The sequence below is a fragment of the Gallinula chloropus genome (genome assembly GCF_964237585.1).
Source record: "Gallinula chloropus genome assembly, chromosome: 5".
Lineage (NCBI taxonomy): Eukaryota > Metazoa > Chordata > Aves > Gruiformes > Rallidae > Gallinula > Gallinula chloropus.
This window is the reverse complement of record NC_140090.1, coordinates 37,908,680-37,926,780: the sequence shown is the minus strand read 5'-3', so window position 1 is coordinate 37,926,780 and position 18,101 is coordinate 37,908,680. Positions and strand designations below refer to the sequence as shown.

Here is an 18,101-nt window from a genome sequence, read left to right as displayed (position 1 = left end):
GACCCTATTTTACAAGCTGTCACTTACTGGCAATTTGTAATATGTTGTTACACACTCTGAAAATAAGCGAGATGGACACTTTCCTTCAGGAAGAATGAGATGGGAACCAGCTGTAACTGTTCCGGTCTCAACATGTACAACTAAGCAAATCTGATGATAAACAAATGTTTCAGAGAATAGAATCAGAAATTTGACAGTTAGAGGAGTGAGTGTGCATGTCAATACACTATAGAATTAATTTCATTTACCTCTGAAATTCAAGCAACATCAGGGGAATCGGAAATTAAATATAACAACAAAACCTAACATTTAAAATAGGGTTTAAGCAAGCAAAGTGTACGCTACTTAAGCCGGGATCTTTAAAAAAAAAAAAAATCCTTTTCATTCACATGAAGAGAGTCAGATGCACTATGTTAGAGTGCTAGAAAGGCTCCCAATCCCTGCCTGCCTAGCAATTTGAACATACTTTAATATAATTCTAACATGTTTCATACAGTATAATGAAGCTAATTTTGTTCTGATATCTGCCACATTTAAACAATTAATGTATTTCAGTACAGTCTGTATTTCCAGGCAGTAAGTAGACCTAAGTATAAAATAACCAAGAGAAGTTTTTCCTATTGGTTAAGCAATTGTAACATTAAAAGATAGTAACTTCATTGCCGGAGAACAGCTCAGCTTTCCCCGGAAAGATGCTGGTCTTGAAATATTTCAGAAAGTTGCTTTTTCAGGCTTGGAGTGGCACTAAATATTTTTAAAGATGTTACCTCCTCACTGAATATCTCGTTAAATGGCTTTTTTTTTTAAAAAAAAAGATAGCTGCTTTTCATCCACTTAGCTTTTCTACACACTCCAAACATCAGCTTGATGAATGACACACACAAGGTGCCCAGCTCCTTACAGCTGACCTTCTTCCATGGGTACACACAGAGCAGTGAGCAAATGCATGCGTATGCATAGGAAGCATTTAATTACCATGAGATGTTTATTAGACTATTTGAACATTATTGTAATCTGGAGAGACTGTTCTTTTGGGAGATGAGATAAAGGAAAGAAAAGGGTAAACATTCAAGAAAGTTTCAACGACGTTTGACAGCTAGGAGGAGTCAAGAGTTTCATAATTTTGTTTTAAGCATTCCTCTACGCCTTTTAGAAAACATAAATTTTAAACTCTATTAAATTTTCAGCATACATTTTTAAATACCTTCTTGACCTTTTAACTTTATGTAGCCCACAAGTACAAGAGAAGGGGCAATTCCCAACGTGGCTCTTCACATACCTCAGCAAAGCTCCCATACTGACACAGGTTCTTGAGATCTGCTTGAGAAATGGCCAGTCACAGACACCTCTGTAAAGTCCATCTTTCTGCCAGTTTGAACACTGCCACTCAAACCTGCCTCAGCACTTCCAGCAATGCTACTGAAGCAATCTACATGCTTCGTCACCAGCCAAATCCTCCTCTGCATCCTTAGCCAACCCTCATTTCTTCAAAATCACTTTTTGATATCTTTTCATCATGAACAACCACTCAGGTCTTTATCTTACATACTTGAAGGTGAATTCAAATCAGGTTAAGTGTTCACCATCATGATGTAGGACCGTTTAAAACAACAGATGTCAGTTTTGCTATTGTCTCCTTGTCCAAGAAAAAAAAAAAAATCAAAAAACATCACTGCAAGAAAATTTTACAAGAGATCTCTTCATTTTCATGTGATCATAACCTGCTTGCCCAAGTCTACCTAAATCCAGCCTTCACCATGCTGTTCATATCATGAAAGGAATGATGATCCTCTAAATACATTCTATGTGTGCACACTTCAGTGTGAGCACACACTCATCCTGCTGTCCCATTTGGTTTTTAAGCAAAAGAAATAACTGTGCACTTCTTTAGAAATACAAACTTCTGTGTTCTGTCTAGTCAGGCTTTATGTGGGCCCTTCTCACTTGGAACTGCTCACAAGAACAAATGTGGAGCATTACAAGCAGCGAAACAGAGTAGCAGAAACCAATTTTACTGTTCTCTCATTTGCAGTATCTAAATACAAAAATTGTCATGTTTTTCCAATCAGCTAAATGCCAGCTGCAACGATATCATTAAATCTGTACCAGATCTAACAAATTAATGAGCAAAGCAATTAAGACTGCATTAGAGAATTTATTCGTACCACACAGTCAAAAGTGGTTTTTCACTTCTAACCCAAAGACAAAAAAAAAAAAAAGTTAAAAATAAAAGCTCAGAGCTGGAACTCTCCTTTTCTGATTGACCAAAGGCAGTTAAACTAGTTCTAAAATGGCACCTGGTTTTGAGACATAACTTGCAGAGATCTGGGATATGAAATGGAACAAAGTTCAAAAAATGTATATATATAAAAAAGAAAGAAATTAGTATTAAGGAGATATAAGTAAAGAGGAAAATTATGGAAAAAGAGCAAGTGAGAAAGAAAAAGAAAAGCAGGAGCACAGGACAGACAGACACTAAAAAAGGCAGAGACTATAATAGAGAATGCATTTACCACCATTTACCATCACCATTTACCAACCCCCACCACTTCAAATGATGGATATAAAAGAAATGAAACAGGGGAATATGAAAAGGCAGCAAGAAACATAAAATACCAAAGTTTACCATATGCTTAAAAAAAAAAAATATGTGTTGGACGACGTCAAGGAAAGTAATCACGAAATCTGTTTATTTTCTTCAAATGTTCCTCAAATCCAGAGCTTTGTCAAGAAAATGATTGCTCACAAGACAATCCTGGCATCTCAGGATTTTATTTCTTTTTTTTTTTTAAGTGTTAAAGCATGCATATTAACTTGTCATCATTCTATTTGAAAGTTTTATGATGTTTTCTTTCTTTCCTTGCATTCCAAGCCCGGTACTCTAACTGGAGTGAAAGCAAGGTAGCTGTATGACTCAAGCACCCTGCTCCCCAGCATAGAGGAGGAGGGGACAAAAGATAACAGCATAGTGGCCCCAAAGCAAGATAACATGAAATCTCAGCAAGTTACATCCTGTACTCTGGAGCGATGAAGGGTGAAAGAACAGATAGATGTAAGACCTAATCCTGCTCTAACAATGGTGACAATAACAAGTGTTTCTGCAGCCTGGCAGTCTGGGATGTTGCAAGAGCAGTACGGTTCTTCAGATTAACCACACACACATCTTGATGGCTCTCATGCTTCATTACAAGTAAAAATTAACTTAGGGGTATTGGTGGTGACTAGCATTTGACTGCTGTGAAGTGCAACTTCATTCAATTTACATCTGTTATTTTAAAAATTGAGTCTATGAAGAAATTATGGATGAACCTGAAGTCATAGTAGATGGCAAGCGATGAGAAAGCCAATCTAGTTAGGATGGCAAAATTGAGAAAATCAAATTGTACAACTGTGTAAGAATTGAGAGTGAGATCCAAGTTCAGCACAACACAGGTTATTTCCAAATATTTGCGCTGAAAGGAGAAAATTTGACATTGCTTTCAAAAGAAACCCTCAATGGATTCATATCATCCCACAAACCAGAAAAAGCACATAAGGAGAGTCACCTGAAGTGGGCTGGGAGGTCAAAGAGCCACGACAGAAGATGGATGTGCCCACTGAGGTGAGGTTTGCACTGAGCAGGACAACAGCAAAATGCTAACCAAGATAGGTAGATTTTCTACAGATGGGGGGGGGGGGGGGGGGAACAAACCAACACAGGGGGGAATAAGGCAAAGATTAAAAGACAAAGAGGTCAGAAATATAACTTGCATTTCTAACTGTGTAGAAATACTTGATATTTATTCCTATTCTTTCACATAGAAAAGAGCAAATATATACACAAACATATACAACTTTGAGCAATTAATAGTGCAGAGGGAAATAAATCTGTCAGTTCCTGTCAAGGACTACACTATTCTTATAAAATACAAGCAAGTCTGTCTTACATGTCTTATAATCAGGGATTTATCCAAGCACCCTCTCAAGAAGCTAAAAATCATATCTGATACAGCAAAGGCAACGAAGAAATCATAGCACAACTACAGGCTCCAAACCCCACATAAAGCTCTACCCATAGCCAAACACTGCAGCTGTGGTAAGGAGCTTGAGTGGAGGAGGAAACTGGAGAACTGATAAGAATAGGATCAAGTGAGTGGTCCCAATGATGGTAGAGAGACTATGTATAGAATAAGCACATGTCACTATAAATACAGATTGCATGATCCACCCCCAAATATCTGTAGCATCAAGGAACCACTAGCAATATCCATGGTATTCTTCTAATTTCACCTTTTTATATGGACTGCTGGGAACCTTTTTGATAGATTCCTATTTAAAAGCTGGAGTAAACAAAACAAAAAAACCAAACAAAAATAGCCATGGCATAATCAAGTCTTGAGGACTTGATGTATGAAATTGCTAAGCATGCCAAGCTTGGAAAAGGTGCAAGGAACACAGATTCTTGCAGCTTACCAATATCTGAAGGACGGAACCATTGAGGAGCGATGGTTACTAGTCAGGACAAAATGGCCTTAACTTCAAATAATGCAGAAGAAACTCAGTTGCAAAATAATAATAGTATCAGGAGATGCTTCAGGAAAGTGTGAAAAGTTATTTTAAAGCCTAGAGCATCCCATATAGATGTGGACTTTAGAGCACCTTACATGGAGTGCAATTGTAACCTAGACCTACATGAGAGTCCAGCCGTGATCCCATGAGATCGCTGCTAGCACAAGGGTCAAACAAAGAGAGTTTTACCATCCTTTTTTTCATGGGAATGATGATGCCTTCTTTCCTGAACCAAACGGCACTACAGGTTTGTATGGAACTATAGCTATGGTGAGTACTTCAGGCTATTCATTTAAATGAAAATTATGGAGTGCTAGCAGCTAATAAACACGCTATTTCTAAACCTCTGAAGTGATATTATGATTCTGATAGACCATATGGTTTCACTGTATTTATACAGCAATGAGCTCCTTGAAGCATTTTTGTATGTCAGCTGTGACTGAGGAGTTGTACTGGGGCCACATGGAAGGTTCGCATGGTGAGGGGATGTGGGAAAACTCGTGGTGGACCCTGCATTCATTGTTGGTCTCAATACCACTGTGATCCACCTGCCTCCACTCAAGCTTTGCCACTGCCAATTTAAGTCCTCTGTCCCAACCCCAATACCCAAACCAGTAATTAAAAAGTTGGTGTTAACTGGCAATGAATTAAATTAAGCAGAAGTCCCCATGTCAAGACTGTCTGTCCAGCAACAGGAGCAGATGCTGCTCTTGAGATCAGCATTTAGTTTACTAAAATCACATTCACTTTCTAACAGTGTTGAGCCTGATCAAGACTTCTCTTGTGTCAGCAGGTAAATCACAGCTGCTCTAAGAGTCCTACACAAGAAAACATGAAATATTACCAAATATTACACAAAGTCGCCTACTCCTTCCAGTATCGGTCCTATTCTTTAGAAGGATGACTGGAGAACCTCTGAAGAAGGAGCACTAAGCATTCCTGCTTTACAGGTCACTGGGATACTAATAATTCTTTACTCCTTCTGACTCTGTTCCCATAGAGTTATGCCATGAGGCCAGAGAAGTACAGTCACATGAACCCTGTTGTAATCCTGCCATTGGGTTGAAAATGCCGCATATTAAGTAATTAATCTTATAACTGGAGGCAACATTGCGGTCTCCCGTTTGCTGATAGCACTGATCACCCTGCATCTATAACTCATAAGGGGCCTTGACAGGGGAGAGAAAACCAGGGGAAGGTGTTAGCTACCTGAGATAGCTAAATGAGATAGAGGCTACTGATACTGTAACCTGTAATTTACCAAAAGCTTTTTCTTCATTTTTTTCTGCAGTTAAACACATACTTTTAAGAGACAAAAGGTCCATTTTTTTTCTTCTCGGTGCACATATGTGAGACTCATTAATGTTAATTGGAATTATGAATGTCTGTTGCATGAAGAAACTAAAGATTTTACATTTACAGGGAAACAATCAAAGGAACAATTTCTTGTGCATCTCGCTGATGAAGAGATGAAGAAATAATGGATGAGTCACTTCACATTCCGATTCAAAATTCTTAAAATAGAAGACATGAAAACAGTGATTTCTGTATGGGTCATATTCATGCAAGGGACTCTTTCTAATAATCCAATCTGAACCTTCAAGTGTAGTCCTCCTTTTAATTACCTAACTCCGAGAATAAATCATGGTCTCTGAATTGTAATTGTACAGCTTTGTTGCTCTAATTCAGTTTGGCAGGTGTAAAATACAAGTGTAATTCCCTCTCCCCTTCCCACCCCCCGCCCTGTAGTCTTCAAAGAGACACTGAACTTGAGCCATTTGATAATTTATTCCATATTGTGGCTTTCACATTTGCTGTGCATCAAACTGCTGACAGATTTATTTATTTTTTTTAGAAGGTGATTCTAGATGGCTCCAGTTATTCTACTAACCGATCGGAAAATTAATCCAACATTCACCTCTTGACTACACTACGGTCAGCATTAGCCATTACCTGTCCTGTAGTATCCAGAGCACCTCAAAGGAAGCTTAACATTTCTACTGTGATGGGGAGGGGGGAGAACACACAGTCTCCCCCCAGCATGTGCACATGCACAGAGACATTTGATGGGGACGTCTCAAAGTTTGGTCTTCTGCTCATCCCATTCAATTATTTGGAAACTGTTTGTTTGCAGCAAATAGCCCACTCTTACAGAAAAGAGATGTTTAGTCTCTCATAAATAGCTTTGGTACTGTATTCCCTCAGAATCAAAATTTACTCTACATAAATCACAGATTATGAGACATCAATATGATGCCACATCACTATGTTAACCAATAGGTGTCATAAATATACAATATATAAAATATTATTAAAAATAATGTATATTATATAAAATATATGAAAAAATATAATGTAGACTAAATATATGTAAACATCAACCCATAAACACACCATACCCACTGTGTGAAAAGATGTAAAATACCTGACCGATTTTCCTGGAAATACTCAAACTGTGAAAGTATACACCATCCAACCCGCAGTGCATGAGCTCTGCAGGCTGAAGAGAAGCTCTGTGGCGTGTTCCTTATTTTCCCCTCTTTGCAACAATCTGCATCTCCAGTAATACAGGAGTGCAGCATACAATGCCTTTGGCAAACACTTGGCCCGAGTTTCTCTTGCCTCTGCATAATGCTGTTCTAATGACAACAAATCAATTCCTCTATCAATAGTGCTCCCAAGTACCTTTTAAAAGTCTTTCTAAAATTAAGATTATACACTCCAGCAATTTTTAATATGAAAAAGTATAATCAATAAAACGCCACTGGTAGCACATATGATTTGTGGGGAAAGCAAGCTAAATATGAATTAGTTTTGGACAAGTTCCGAGTCCATCATCTTTCTTAATTACAAGTTGGGTCACTGACTATGAATTGTATGACTCAGCTCAGGAATCCCTAAAAAGAAATCATAAGTAGATTCAATAGTGACATTTGATTTATCTGTTACTTGGTGCTGAAGCAAGCACTGTGTTTTGGACCTCTGACAGATTAGGAGGGAGATCCTCAGAGAAAGCCAGTGGAGACAATGCTCCTGCCAGCCATCCATCATCTGGGATGAGGAGAGCCACAAGCACATAGTGGTCCCAAAAGGCTGCAAGCAGGACATGGGAGTGACATGTGTCACTCCCCAAGGAACCTCATTATAGAAGATGGAATTAAAAGCCACTCTCCTGCAGATCGAACGGGGAATTGTAATGCTGACTGAGGCTGGAAGGGACATTTAATACTGTACCTTGCTTAAAGCACAGCTGAGTAGATTAAGGCTCAAGTTTTGAGCTTCTACAAGGAAGAAGATCCCACAATCTCTCCCTGCAACATCCTCCAGTGTTTGACCATCCTCAAATACTTTATTCTTACTTTTACCTAGTCCGAATTTCCCATGTTCTTGAGAATGTTGCCTCCCATGGCACACCCCTGAGAGGAATTTGACTGAACAGAAGTTCTCCAAATCTCCAACATCTCCAGTATAATGTTATTTATACCACTTCTTCACTTGTTGTTTTTTAATTCAGGTAAAATGTAAAAGTTCCCTTTGCTGTTGAATTCAAGTCTCTCAGTCCAGAGAGTCTTATTACCATTGCCACAAATACACTTTGAAACTCTGCCTTTTCCAAAGGCCATAAGAGCAAACACCACACTTCCTCCTTGCCTCTGGGAGCAGAAAGTAGGAGTGCCATCCCACAGCTGGTACCCATGTGCTGCTCGGGCCACTTCCTGTCCTCCCTGCCCATACCTCCTCCTGTCCACTCCTCCCCTCCTTCTCAGCTCAGCCAGCAATTAACCAAGAAGTTGAGAAGCGAACTAGATGTGACAGTAAAAGACGCGCGCTGCCACTGGATTGTGCTTTGCTGGTTCCACCCAAGCCTCCATGCCTGCCACCCTTACACAGGGGTCCCTGGCCCATCAGCATTAGTCATTCACTAGTATTACATCAGACTGCAACCAAAACCAACACTGTGCATTATACTTTACAGATTTAGGCTCCAGCTGCGTCATGAACTGCTCAGCCAGATTCTGCATACATCATAACCCTATACAGGGCGTCCCCAAGTTTTAACTCCAGACATTCTATTAAAATCCCTTTTATGAAGTAGCAGCTGATACGCTATTCTCTAATGGGTATTGTGGTTTCCTGTAAAAACACTTTCAGCAGAAATTAAATACTTAGAAACTGCATTTATTTAAACAGACATACTAAAAGAGCAATCACATTCTGCCATGTAAATCAAGCTGCAAGTGTGTTTATTGAAAAAAACCCAAGCAACCCAAAACCCACAAATGTTATGGACATCTACACACAGAAAAAGACACTTTGATTTGTATTTGCTATGAAAGTATGTTAAGCTGGAAAGGAAGCAGTGATCCTAGTCCAGGAACTTATTCCTATACAGTAAAGAGGCAAATTCTACCAGAAATTTTACAGTACAAGATTTTAAAGAAAACAACCTGGCCAAAACTTGGCCAATCTAAGCAAGCTGGCTATATGCCAGCTGTGAGAAATCTAGCAACTTGAACATTTGAGCTGCGGTGGGTTCCAGAGGAAGCAAGCCTGATCACTTGTTTTGTGGGGAGAGGGTTCTCACTAAAAATACATTTTCACCCAAAAAACTTCATTTTAAAGAAATGCAAATCAGCATGGCCAGACAAAAAAAGCCTGAAGAGTCCTAAATAATTTGTACAAGTGAAGAATATTGATACTAATTAAAAAAAAAAAAAAATCAGTCTATCAGACTGAATCTAAACATTTTTCCAAGACATTTCCAGAACATTAGGTGAAACACTGAGGAGAGCAATGCCAGATGGGACAGCTGGGGATTACTCTCTGGGACTTATTTGAGGATTTGCTCTTAGAACAGTGGGGGAAGAAATTGCATTTCCTTTCTTACAAGAATATCTGTAGAGCTACCACGACATAAAACTCCATACTGATACTATTTGGAAATACAGTATCCGAACTAATTAAAAAAATCAGGGTCCAACAGAAATTCATGTTCGTACACAACTCAGATGGTCAGAACACATATATCTCCTGCCAAGGGAAAACTAAAACCCTCTGGCCAATCTGTACCCCTGCCATAGCAAGTCCTCAGAGCTAGGGAATGGTAAACATATTTTAACAAAATTAATTAATAACACTGAGTTTAAAATTGCAGTTTCCTGACGCCTTCAGGCAGTTTCTTATCTCTACTGAAAAAACAAGGTTAAACATGACAAATATTGTGCCTTCTCGTGAGTAAATGTTGTTTTGTTTACTTTGGGGTTTTTAAAACAACATTAAGTCACAGCTCATCATATAACAGTCTCTCAAGAACGCTGGAGGAAAAGCATTGGTTCTCACTCTGAAAATGCACAGAAAAATAAAAGGGTCTGACTAGTATTTGTTTATAAGGGATTGGCCAGCTAAATTAGGAAGGCTCGTTCCCTCTCCCTTGTTTACATTTGAATCACAAGTGAACAAACAAAAAAATCAACCTTCTTTCCACCACCGCCAGACAGTGTTAAAGAATCTATGCTATAAATAAGGCCACCATCATTATTAACTGTATTAAAATATTAAATAATAGAAAACACTCTAGATTGATTTTGTGGCATTATTTCAGTCCATCCCTACATCCCAAGATGCATCTAATTCAGCAGCTTTGACTTTTGCAGAGATTAATTTTTCCTGTTGGCATGCCTAAGTGCCTTTCAAAAAAGGAAGTATTTTTAACTGTCGCCAGTTAGGGGCATCCAAGATCTTGCAGTTACTTAGTCAAGTCCTACCCGAAAACCCACTGTGCTAACCTAAAAGGCTACTAATCAGTGTCATCTAGCTGTGCTCCTCACAGTTAAATATTTTTTTCAACAGCAAATCTCTGCTAATCAGAAAGTCAGAAAACTCCTCTGTTCCCGCAGCCTACAGGAAATGCAAGGATTTCAAAATTGTAATCTGCATCTCAAGAAAGTTGTGTACGACCAATGAATCAAAAAAAATAAGAGTGGTTTTAGTATACAGAAGCCAACTTGCTGATTTCCAGTCAGCATATTTGAGCAAACGTTAAAATTAATGTTATGTATCTCTGAGTTAAGAGATTGCGATGGATATTTGCATCAGAAAATACTAAAGGCAAAGGCTCTCCTCAGACTTACTCTTCAAGGCCTTGATCTGAAAAAGCTAAACAAGTGTACTAATTTAACCATGGTAATAGTCTAATTACACTCAACAGAATACCGATGCGTTTGAAGCTTACCATGCATTTAATAAGCTTTTATACTACAAAAGTCTGCCTCTGTATTAGCTCTGATTCAAAAGCTGTCCCAGTTTAAGTCTGCAGCACACTGGACTCCAGCTCCTACTAGTTTTGGACCAGATGATGCACTCCTACAGAGTCTGATGGGCATGGGAATGCCACATCTCACTGCATGAGACGTGTGACCTCTGAGTTGCTTTGGAAATGCATTTAACTTATGATAGCCTCCTGTTCACTCGACTTGATGAAACCACTCTGTCAATGATGCTCTGAATCAGCCCTGTTACCAATAGCCTTATAAAGCAAGGAGTCACTTGTGTTCACACAAATTAATTCTCCTAGTCGAATACAGATACAATTTCCATTGTACCAAATTATTATGCTGTCTTCTGACCAGTTGGATTTTAATCATTAAGTCACACTGATTAACTACTCAAAATAAGCAAAATTTATTCTGTTATTTTAATATTTTAATGAATTGGGACTATTTAGCTTCTCTCATAGAAAAGACATGAACATTTTCTAGTGCTAAATGTGGATCGTGACCATGCTGGAAGACCAAAGACATTAAACCAGCAATCAAAGTAACGGGTCATTTTTCCTCCTTAACCAATATAACTCTAGCCTAACAACTCCACCCTACAAACTCCACGATGCTAAAGTTCAGAAACAGTACATTGCAATAGTTCCATTAAATTCTGCATTTATAAGAAATAATTTTTAAATTACCTTCAGCTACTGCCAATACACAGTATGGCAAACAGAACTGCAGGACCTGTTTTCACCATTATTTAAAATAAACCTATGGCAAGTATTGCTTATTTTACATATGTATTACCTTGAAATCAGCAGACATTTCCACCTGACCATACACAAGTGCAACAGCTTCACTAGTCTTCATCAGGAAAGCAGTTTTACAGGTATTTTACTTTCTTACTGTAGTAGGGTATGGATATTCCTAATGGAAAATTATCATTAAAAGAATTTTTATGTCCACCACAACATATTTACTTTAGTTGATCTGGAAATACAAAAATATTCTACAAAATGTAAAAGAACAAAAGACAACAGACAGCCTGAACAACAGATGGCATTTTCAGAGGACACTAGTATATCAGTATCTGAACTCCATGGAGTTTTTAATAAAAGTAGAACTAATCCCTAGGACTTCTTTTAAAATAAGTTATTAATATTTTTATATATATATACATACATAGATTTATAAATAGAAATTGAAAGCGGTTTTGTTCAATAAACATTAGAGGCAAGGTAGCTGATGGTACAAACTAGATGAATAAAAGATGGTTACATTAAGTTCAGAGTTTGATTCCACTTTGACACAATTGGTGCCTGCCTCCCTTGGAGTTGGGCTCACTGTTTCAATTCTGCCCCTTAAGTCCCTTGCATACATTTTTATAACCAAAGTATAAACCTACACACACACACCCCACAGAGGTTATTGTATGTAGTAACATTTCTGTGTTTGGTACATTTGAAACTACAAACATTTAAACAACTACTTAGTAGGAAACTTTTGATCTTACCTACTTTCCATCAGTATCAAGACAACAACTAAGAGTTACAGCAGCAATTTATACCATAAAAAGGCCTAAACCTTTTCACTGACCTCCTTGGGCAAGTAATAGGACCTTATTCATTCTGATCACCAAGATAGAAAATGGATATGTCCAATTAAAAGAAGCGAATGAGCCCTACATGACCCAGTTCTCCATCACTGTAAATCTCGACAAAACAGACACAAAGCCATTCCCATGAGTGGAATATGTAAGATAATTCACCTTCCCAGGTTCCAGTTGCTCGGAAGACCAAGCAGAGTCAGTTCTCTTGCTGACCAACCAGAACTCATGCACATAGAGAGGATAATGCCTTAAAAATGGTTCAGTTTATATTCTGAAAGACATTTTAAGGATTTAGCAAGTCACCTGTGGTTGTGACTCCAAACAACTGATTTATCCCTCTGAAGAGCTATTTTTTCCATACAACTTTCAATACTTTCTGAAATTATAAACTGCAAGACAACAGCCATGGCAAGGAAGGTGAATTGCAAAGAAAGAGTACTGTAATTTGACATCAATTACATAAGGTGCAAAAAAAATCCACAGTAGGTGCATGAAAACTTGAGATCTGCAGACAAAAGAGTCTGTAGCAAACAAATGCCTGCAAACTGCTACTAAAAAGAACAGCCTTTGGAAAAACTTCAAAGTCACCAAGTATGAGCCCTGAAAAGAAATGGCCAAGCACTCAGGACTATATCCAGTGATTAAAACACCAAGGCATAGGCAATACTGCAGAAAAACGCAGAAAGGGCACAACTTTGCAATGTCATTGAGCATTACTGACCCGCATGGCAAGCTCTGAGTTTCTGGATCAAAAGCCATCTGCCACACAAAGAACAGGAGCTCGGACAGTATTTCACCAAAAAAAAAAAAAAAAAAAAAACCAAAAACCAGCTATGCATCCCTTCCAAAGAGCTGCTGCAGAGCACTCCAGTAATAGATTAGTTATTGTTATTATTATGAAGAACATTTCAGACAGTAGAGACTCCAGTGGGAAAGGATAAAGCCTTATTCAACAGCCCAGATACCACACATTTCTTTCCAAACTCCCGCAGTTTCTGAGGGAATGTCAAGAGTTTTCACACTATTCTTCCAGATGTGCTGAGCCCCTCCTGCATAACTCATACTCATGACTCAGATTCATAATTCATAACTCAGATTTGTTTTTTCTGATACAGAGCAGCACATCACAAGCAGGTAAGCATGCCCAACCTACACTGAGCACATACCTAGGGAACACCTGTACACAATCTGTACCATCAGACGAGAACTGTATGTAGAGTGCTTCATTTTCCCCCACCATCTCAACAAAGGGTAATTTACAGGCATTTCTTTCTTGTTTTATTTAACTTTTAAGAAGTGGTTTTCTAACATAGCTTCCTCTCTCAGTTTGCCTAAATTCACCCTTTGCTTTGTTCACTCTTGTGCCTTTCACACCTCTCCAAGCTCAGGTTCTCCCTCTATGTCTTTCCCTCAAGAACAGAATGGTGGCTTTTCCTGCTTTGTGCCTTCATTCTTTGCCTACTTCTCTCCCTCTTCCAAATACCCCTATCTCATCACCCTGCACTCAGCAGGCATTACAGCTAGACAGGACTTTGGGAAAGGTAGTGCTGGGAGCTAGGCAATGGAAACAGTTACTCCACTGTGCTGCCAAAAGAGTAAAAAAAACTCAAACAAACAGCCAAACTGTCCAAGTAGGAAGGAGGAAGCTTTGTGCTTCATGTTCCCTTCTAGGTGTGCAGGAGTTTACAGCTGTTTCTTCCTGATACCTTCTGGGATCTTTGAACCAAAACATTGTAAAGCTTTAAATGGCTTGAATTCTGTGTGAAACAGGATGCAGTTAGGACGTATGGAACACCCTTGGGGACAGTCAGGAAAAGTGTTTCCCAGTGACCTCTCTTGGAGAGTAGGGAAAAAATGAGTTGCTGGTGAGTATCAGGTTACTCTGGAATAGGACAATAGTCACAAGCTCTAAGGACTTTCCTCCCCTGAAAGCTACCCAACCCCAGGTTTGAAGACACACTATGTGAAATTATCCTGAAACCACAACTTCATTGTTTGACTAGGACCAGCACTTTCCTACTTGCTGTGAAATCCTACCATAACATGTGTAGTCATCTTTCTTTCTAGTCAGGGTGCAGTAGAAGAAACTCTTGAAGAGAAGAAAGCTCAAATACCTGAATTTTTAAACAGAAACTATTCTGTACAAACAGAAGCTGTTTTCAGGTTCGCCTCAGTTTACAAGGAAGCAGTGATTTTAGAAAGCTTGGAGAATACACTATGTCAGACTGAATGCTTTACTGCAAACGGGAAGGTACGACTGGGTCAGAGCAGTTCTAAAATCTTTCCGGTTCTTAAGATTTAAAAATTGCTGTTTCTCCTGGTCCTATTCTAGGACGGAAGACAGCAACAGCACATCGAAAGGCTGCGTTCTTATCAGAACTTACAGACACATTCTATTTTGCATTAATAAAGATTTTCACCTTTTTATGTTTGAAAAGCTATTTACAGTGAAAGCGACTGGTCCACTGAAATGATGTAACATTTGATTTTCCCACTGAAGCAGGCTGAAAGGTACTTCAGCACCTCAGAACTTGTAGTCTGAACTATCCAATCACCCAACATTACTACCCAATGGGACCTTTACCTCCTTTAAATTAAAAGTGACATAAATACAAGTCTCAACATCTGCATGTATATCACTTCTTTCACAGTGAAGGACTTCATTTTGCTGTCCACTAAGTCAACATCAATGACTTTCCCTCTGACCCGTCAAACCTTTAACAGCTACACTGCTCACTGCCCTCAACAAAAGCTGTTAAAGGTAAGGTTTCTCATGGCAAATCCATCATCGATACTATCTTTTCTCCCCTCACACCTATTCCATCTCACTTCAGTGCAGAGTCAAGTTAAATTCTTTTCCAGGGTATGAGTGTTTGAAAGCCTACATAATATGTTTATTTAAATTTTAAGCAAACACCAGTTACCCCAAACATACTTCAGTCACTAATGTTTTTACCAGTAAGTAAATCAACTGGGAACTTTGAGAATACAGAGGTGGGGGTTGGGGGCTTTGATTTGGTTTTGCTTCTCAATTAAAAAAAAAAAAGAAAATAAAGAAAAAAACAAGAAAAAAAAAGAAGCAAGAATAAAATTCTATTGAAACAGAATCAGTTAGGAAGAGCAAGATAATACAGCATCCAAAAGTTACATCAGAGTATGCTCAGTCCTGCCAAACCTATCTTTACTGAAATTGTTCATCAGAGAGAAGGCAATGTATCCTGCAATTATTTAAAGTGTAACAAATATTTCTACAGTGGGTCTTGGTTTTGCAACTGTAACAGTGAAATATTACACACATATTGCCATCTCATGGATGCTACAAATACTTGTTTAAAATTCCAAGAACGTAATCCCTAACAGAAAAATATGCAGAATCTACAGCAAGTGAAACTGTGGCAAGATTTACAACGTGAAAGCAGGAACTTTACATTTGAAACAGTCCAAAAATCTGCCTCAGATTCTCTCGTAGTAGTTACTATTTTTATGACTTGGCTCAGACTTGCTTTAATCTCTTTATTTAGGAAGAAATTGTAAGCTTGCCAACTCTAGCAAATGTTAAGTACTTTAGTAAATTCCCCATCAATATAGGTCGTGCATTCGAGGCACAAGAACGAGGTAAGTTCTGCTCCATCTCCTCCAACGGGGATTTTAGAATAAGACAGTGATGAGAGAGAACGATAAACAACGTGGCTAAGCCCCTCTTTCAGCTCCATCCTACTCTCCAGACATCTGTCCGCACTTTGTTGTGCTGCGATTAAGATGCTACATGATGCAGCTCACCCAGCCTGCTGCTATCCTACATCCCTTTTATCTGAGCAGGCAGGAGAGCACATGTATTGCCAATACTACCGCGTCATAACTCTTCCATTAAAGTTCAGTAATAGTAGAGAAGAGAGTCCAAACAAGTCAGCAAAAACCATAGGAAACCCAATATATGTAAAGACAGCAAAGTATAGTGTATAGCATATATAGCATACAGGAACAGTTTTAATAGCTCATACAGACTTTCCGGAACACCTAGCCAAATTACCTTTCAAACCCAGAGTTTTCCTTTTAAAAACTTGGCAGCCGACAAACAAAGGCAGATTTATCGTTCCTGAAGCTGTTTTCGAATGAACGAACGAATCTCCCTACTCCAAGAGCTCGGCCCTCGAGTAAGCAAGTTTCGGGTCCTTTCCCCACTGGTTCCGGCAGAAGGAAGCCGTTGCTGCCCCCGGTATTCGCGGTGATGGCAGGCACCCCGTGATCCGGAGGGAGCCCTCCCGGGCGAGGGATGCCCGTGGGTCACCCCAGTAAAGCACCGGCCGCCTCTCCCCGACCTCACCCCGGGCAGAGAGGGCGGTGGAGCCCCGGCCCTGCAGCTCCCCGCCGAGAAGGGGTCTCCAGGCTTTGCGTTCGCAGCCTCCGCACGGCCAGCCTCCGCACCGGCAGCGCAGAAAGGACTTGCGAGCGCCCGGGGACTACCGCTGCACGGATTGCCCCAGGGAATACGGGGGGCCAGAGACAGCCCTCCCCACCCCCCCCCCCCCCACCCCCCCAGCAAGGAGGGGAGCCCGGTAGGCGTGAGCTGAGGCACCGCATCCCCGCGGTTTTAGGAAAGGCACCATCGACCGCGCAAAAAGCCGGCCAGCACCCTGGCTGGCTGCAGCGCTGGCGGTGCTCACGCAGCGGTTTCCAGTCAGCCGGAGACGCTGCTGTGAAGAGGAGGAAAAGGGGGGGAAGCAAAAGAAGAAGCCATTACCAGAGTTTTGTTCCCGTTCTTGCTGAGGGGGCCTCGGAAAACTCCCTTGATGTTGCGAAAGTGCCCGTTGCTGAGGTGCGCGGAGCTGATGACAATGTAGTAGCACTCCATGGGGCCGGGGATGGGGCCGGGGCCGCCTCCCCGCCACCGGCGGGGCACTCAGGCCGGCCTCGGCTCGGCGGGGAGGGCCGGGACCGGCGGGGCCCCGCGGCATGTGCGGCGCCGCCGGCCGGCTGAGGGGCGGGAGGCGCGGGCGGGGGGGCTGCAGCCTCTCAGGCTCGGCGCGGCGCTGGCTGCCGGGGGAGGAGCGGCGGCACGGCCGCGGCGGAGCCGTCTGAGCTGCCGCCTCTGGCAGGCATAGTGTTATTATAGCGAGCAGCCTTGCCGGTCGGCTGCACTGAGCCAATGGCAGGGAGCCACTGGGCTGATACCGAGAGCTGTCAGAGGAGGACATCTGTCACACGCCGCCTTCACCGCCACCCACAGCCCCCACGCCCCGCTGCCCCCGCCGCGGACGGGCCGACACCCCCACCTCCTCCCCTCCACCGGGGCGGCACCGGGACGGGCGGAGCGGCGGCAGGTAAAGGGGGGGAAGGGGCGGGGAGCAGAGCCATCACCCCGGCCGTGTGAGGCGAGCCCCTCGTGAGGCGAGCCCCGCGCGGGAAGAGAGCCCCGCGTGCAGCGGGCCCCACGCGCGGCGCCGCTGTCACTGCGGGGGACGGAGAGAGGGCCGGGGGATCGCCGCCCCCAGCCCAAAGCTCCTACCCCCTCCCGCTCCGAGCAGCCCCCGCGCCTGCTACCGCACCCTTTTCTTCTTTATTGTACGTATATACATGTTTAATGGCGAGCTCGGCAGCACCGCCACCTTTCCCGAACGGAGCACCCCGCGGCCCGCCAGGTCCGATAGTAGGAGCAACCGCCGCCCCCGCCCTCCGTTTTC

General features: G+C 41.4%; 1 protein-coding gene across 1 annotated transcript in view; it reads right to left on the bottom strand.

The window, feature by feature from the left end:
• ZNF804A (zinc finger protein 804A) overlaps positions 1-17,615 on the bottom strand; it is a gene marked incomplete at its 3' end in the record, with an annotated part of 144,708 nt that extends 127,093 nt beyond the window's left edge. Inside the window, exon 1 of the mRNA XM_084265454.1 lies at positions 17,162-17,615. Within this exon, the coding sequence (XP_084121580.1) occupies positions 17,162-17,272 (111 nt within the window). The 5' untranslated portion in view covers positions 17,273-17,615. The remainder of the gene's footprint in view (positions 1-17,161) is intronic.
• Positions 17,616-18,101: the final 486 nt, after the last annotated feature.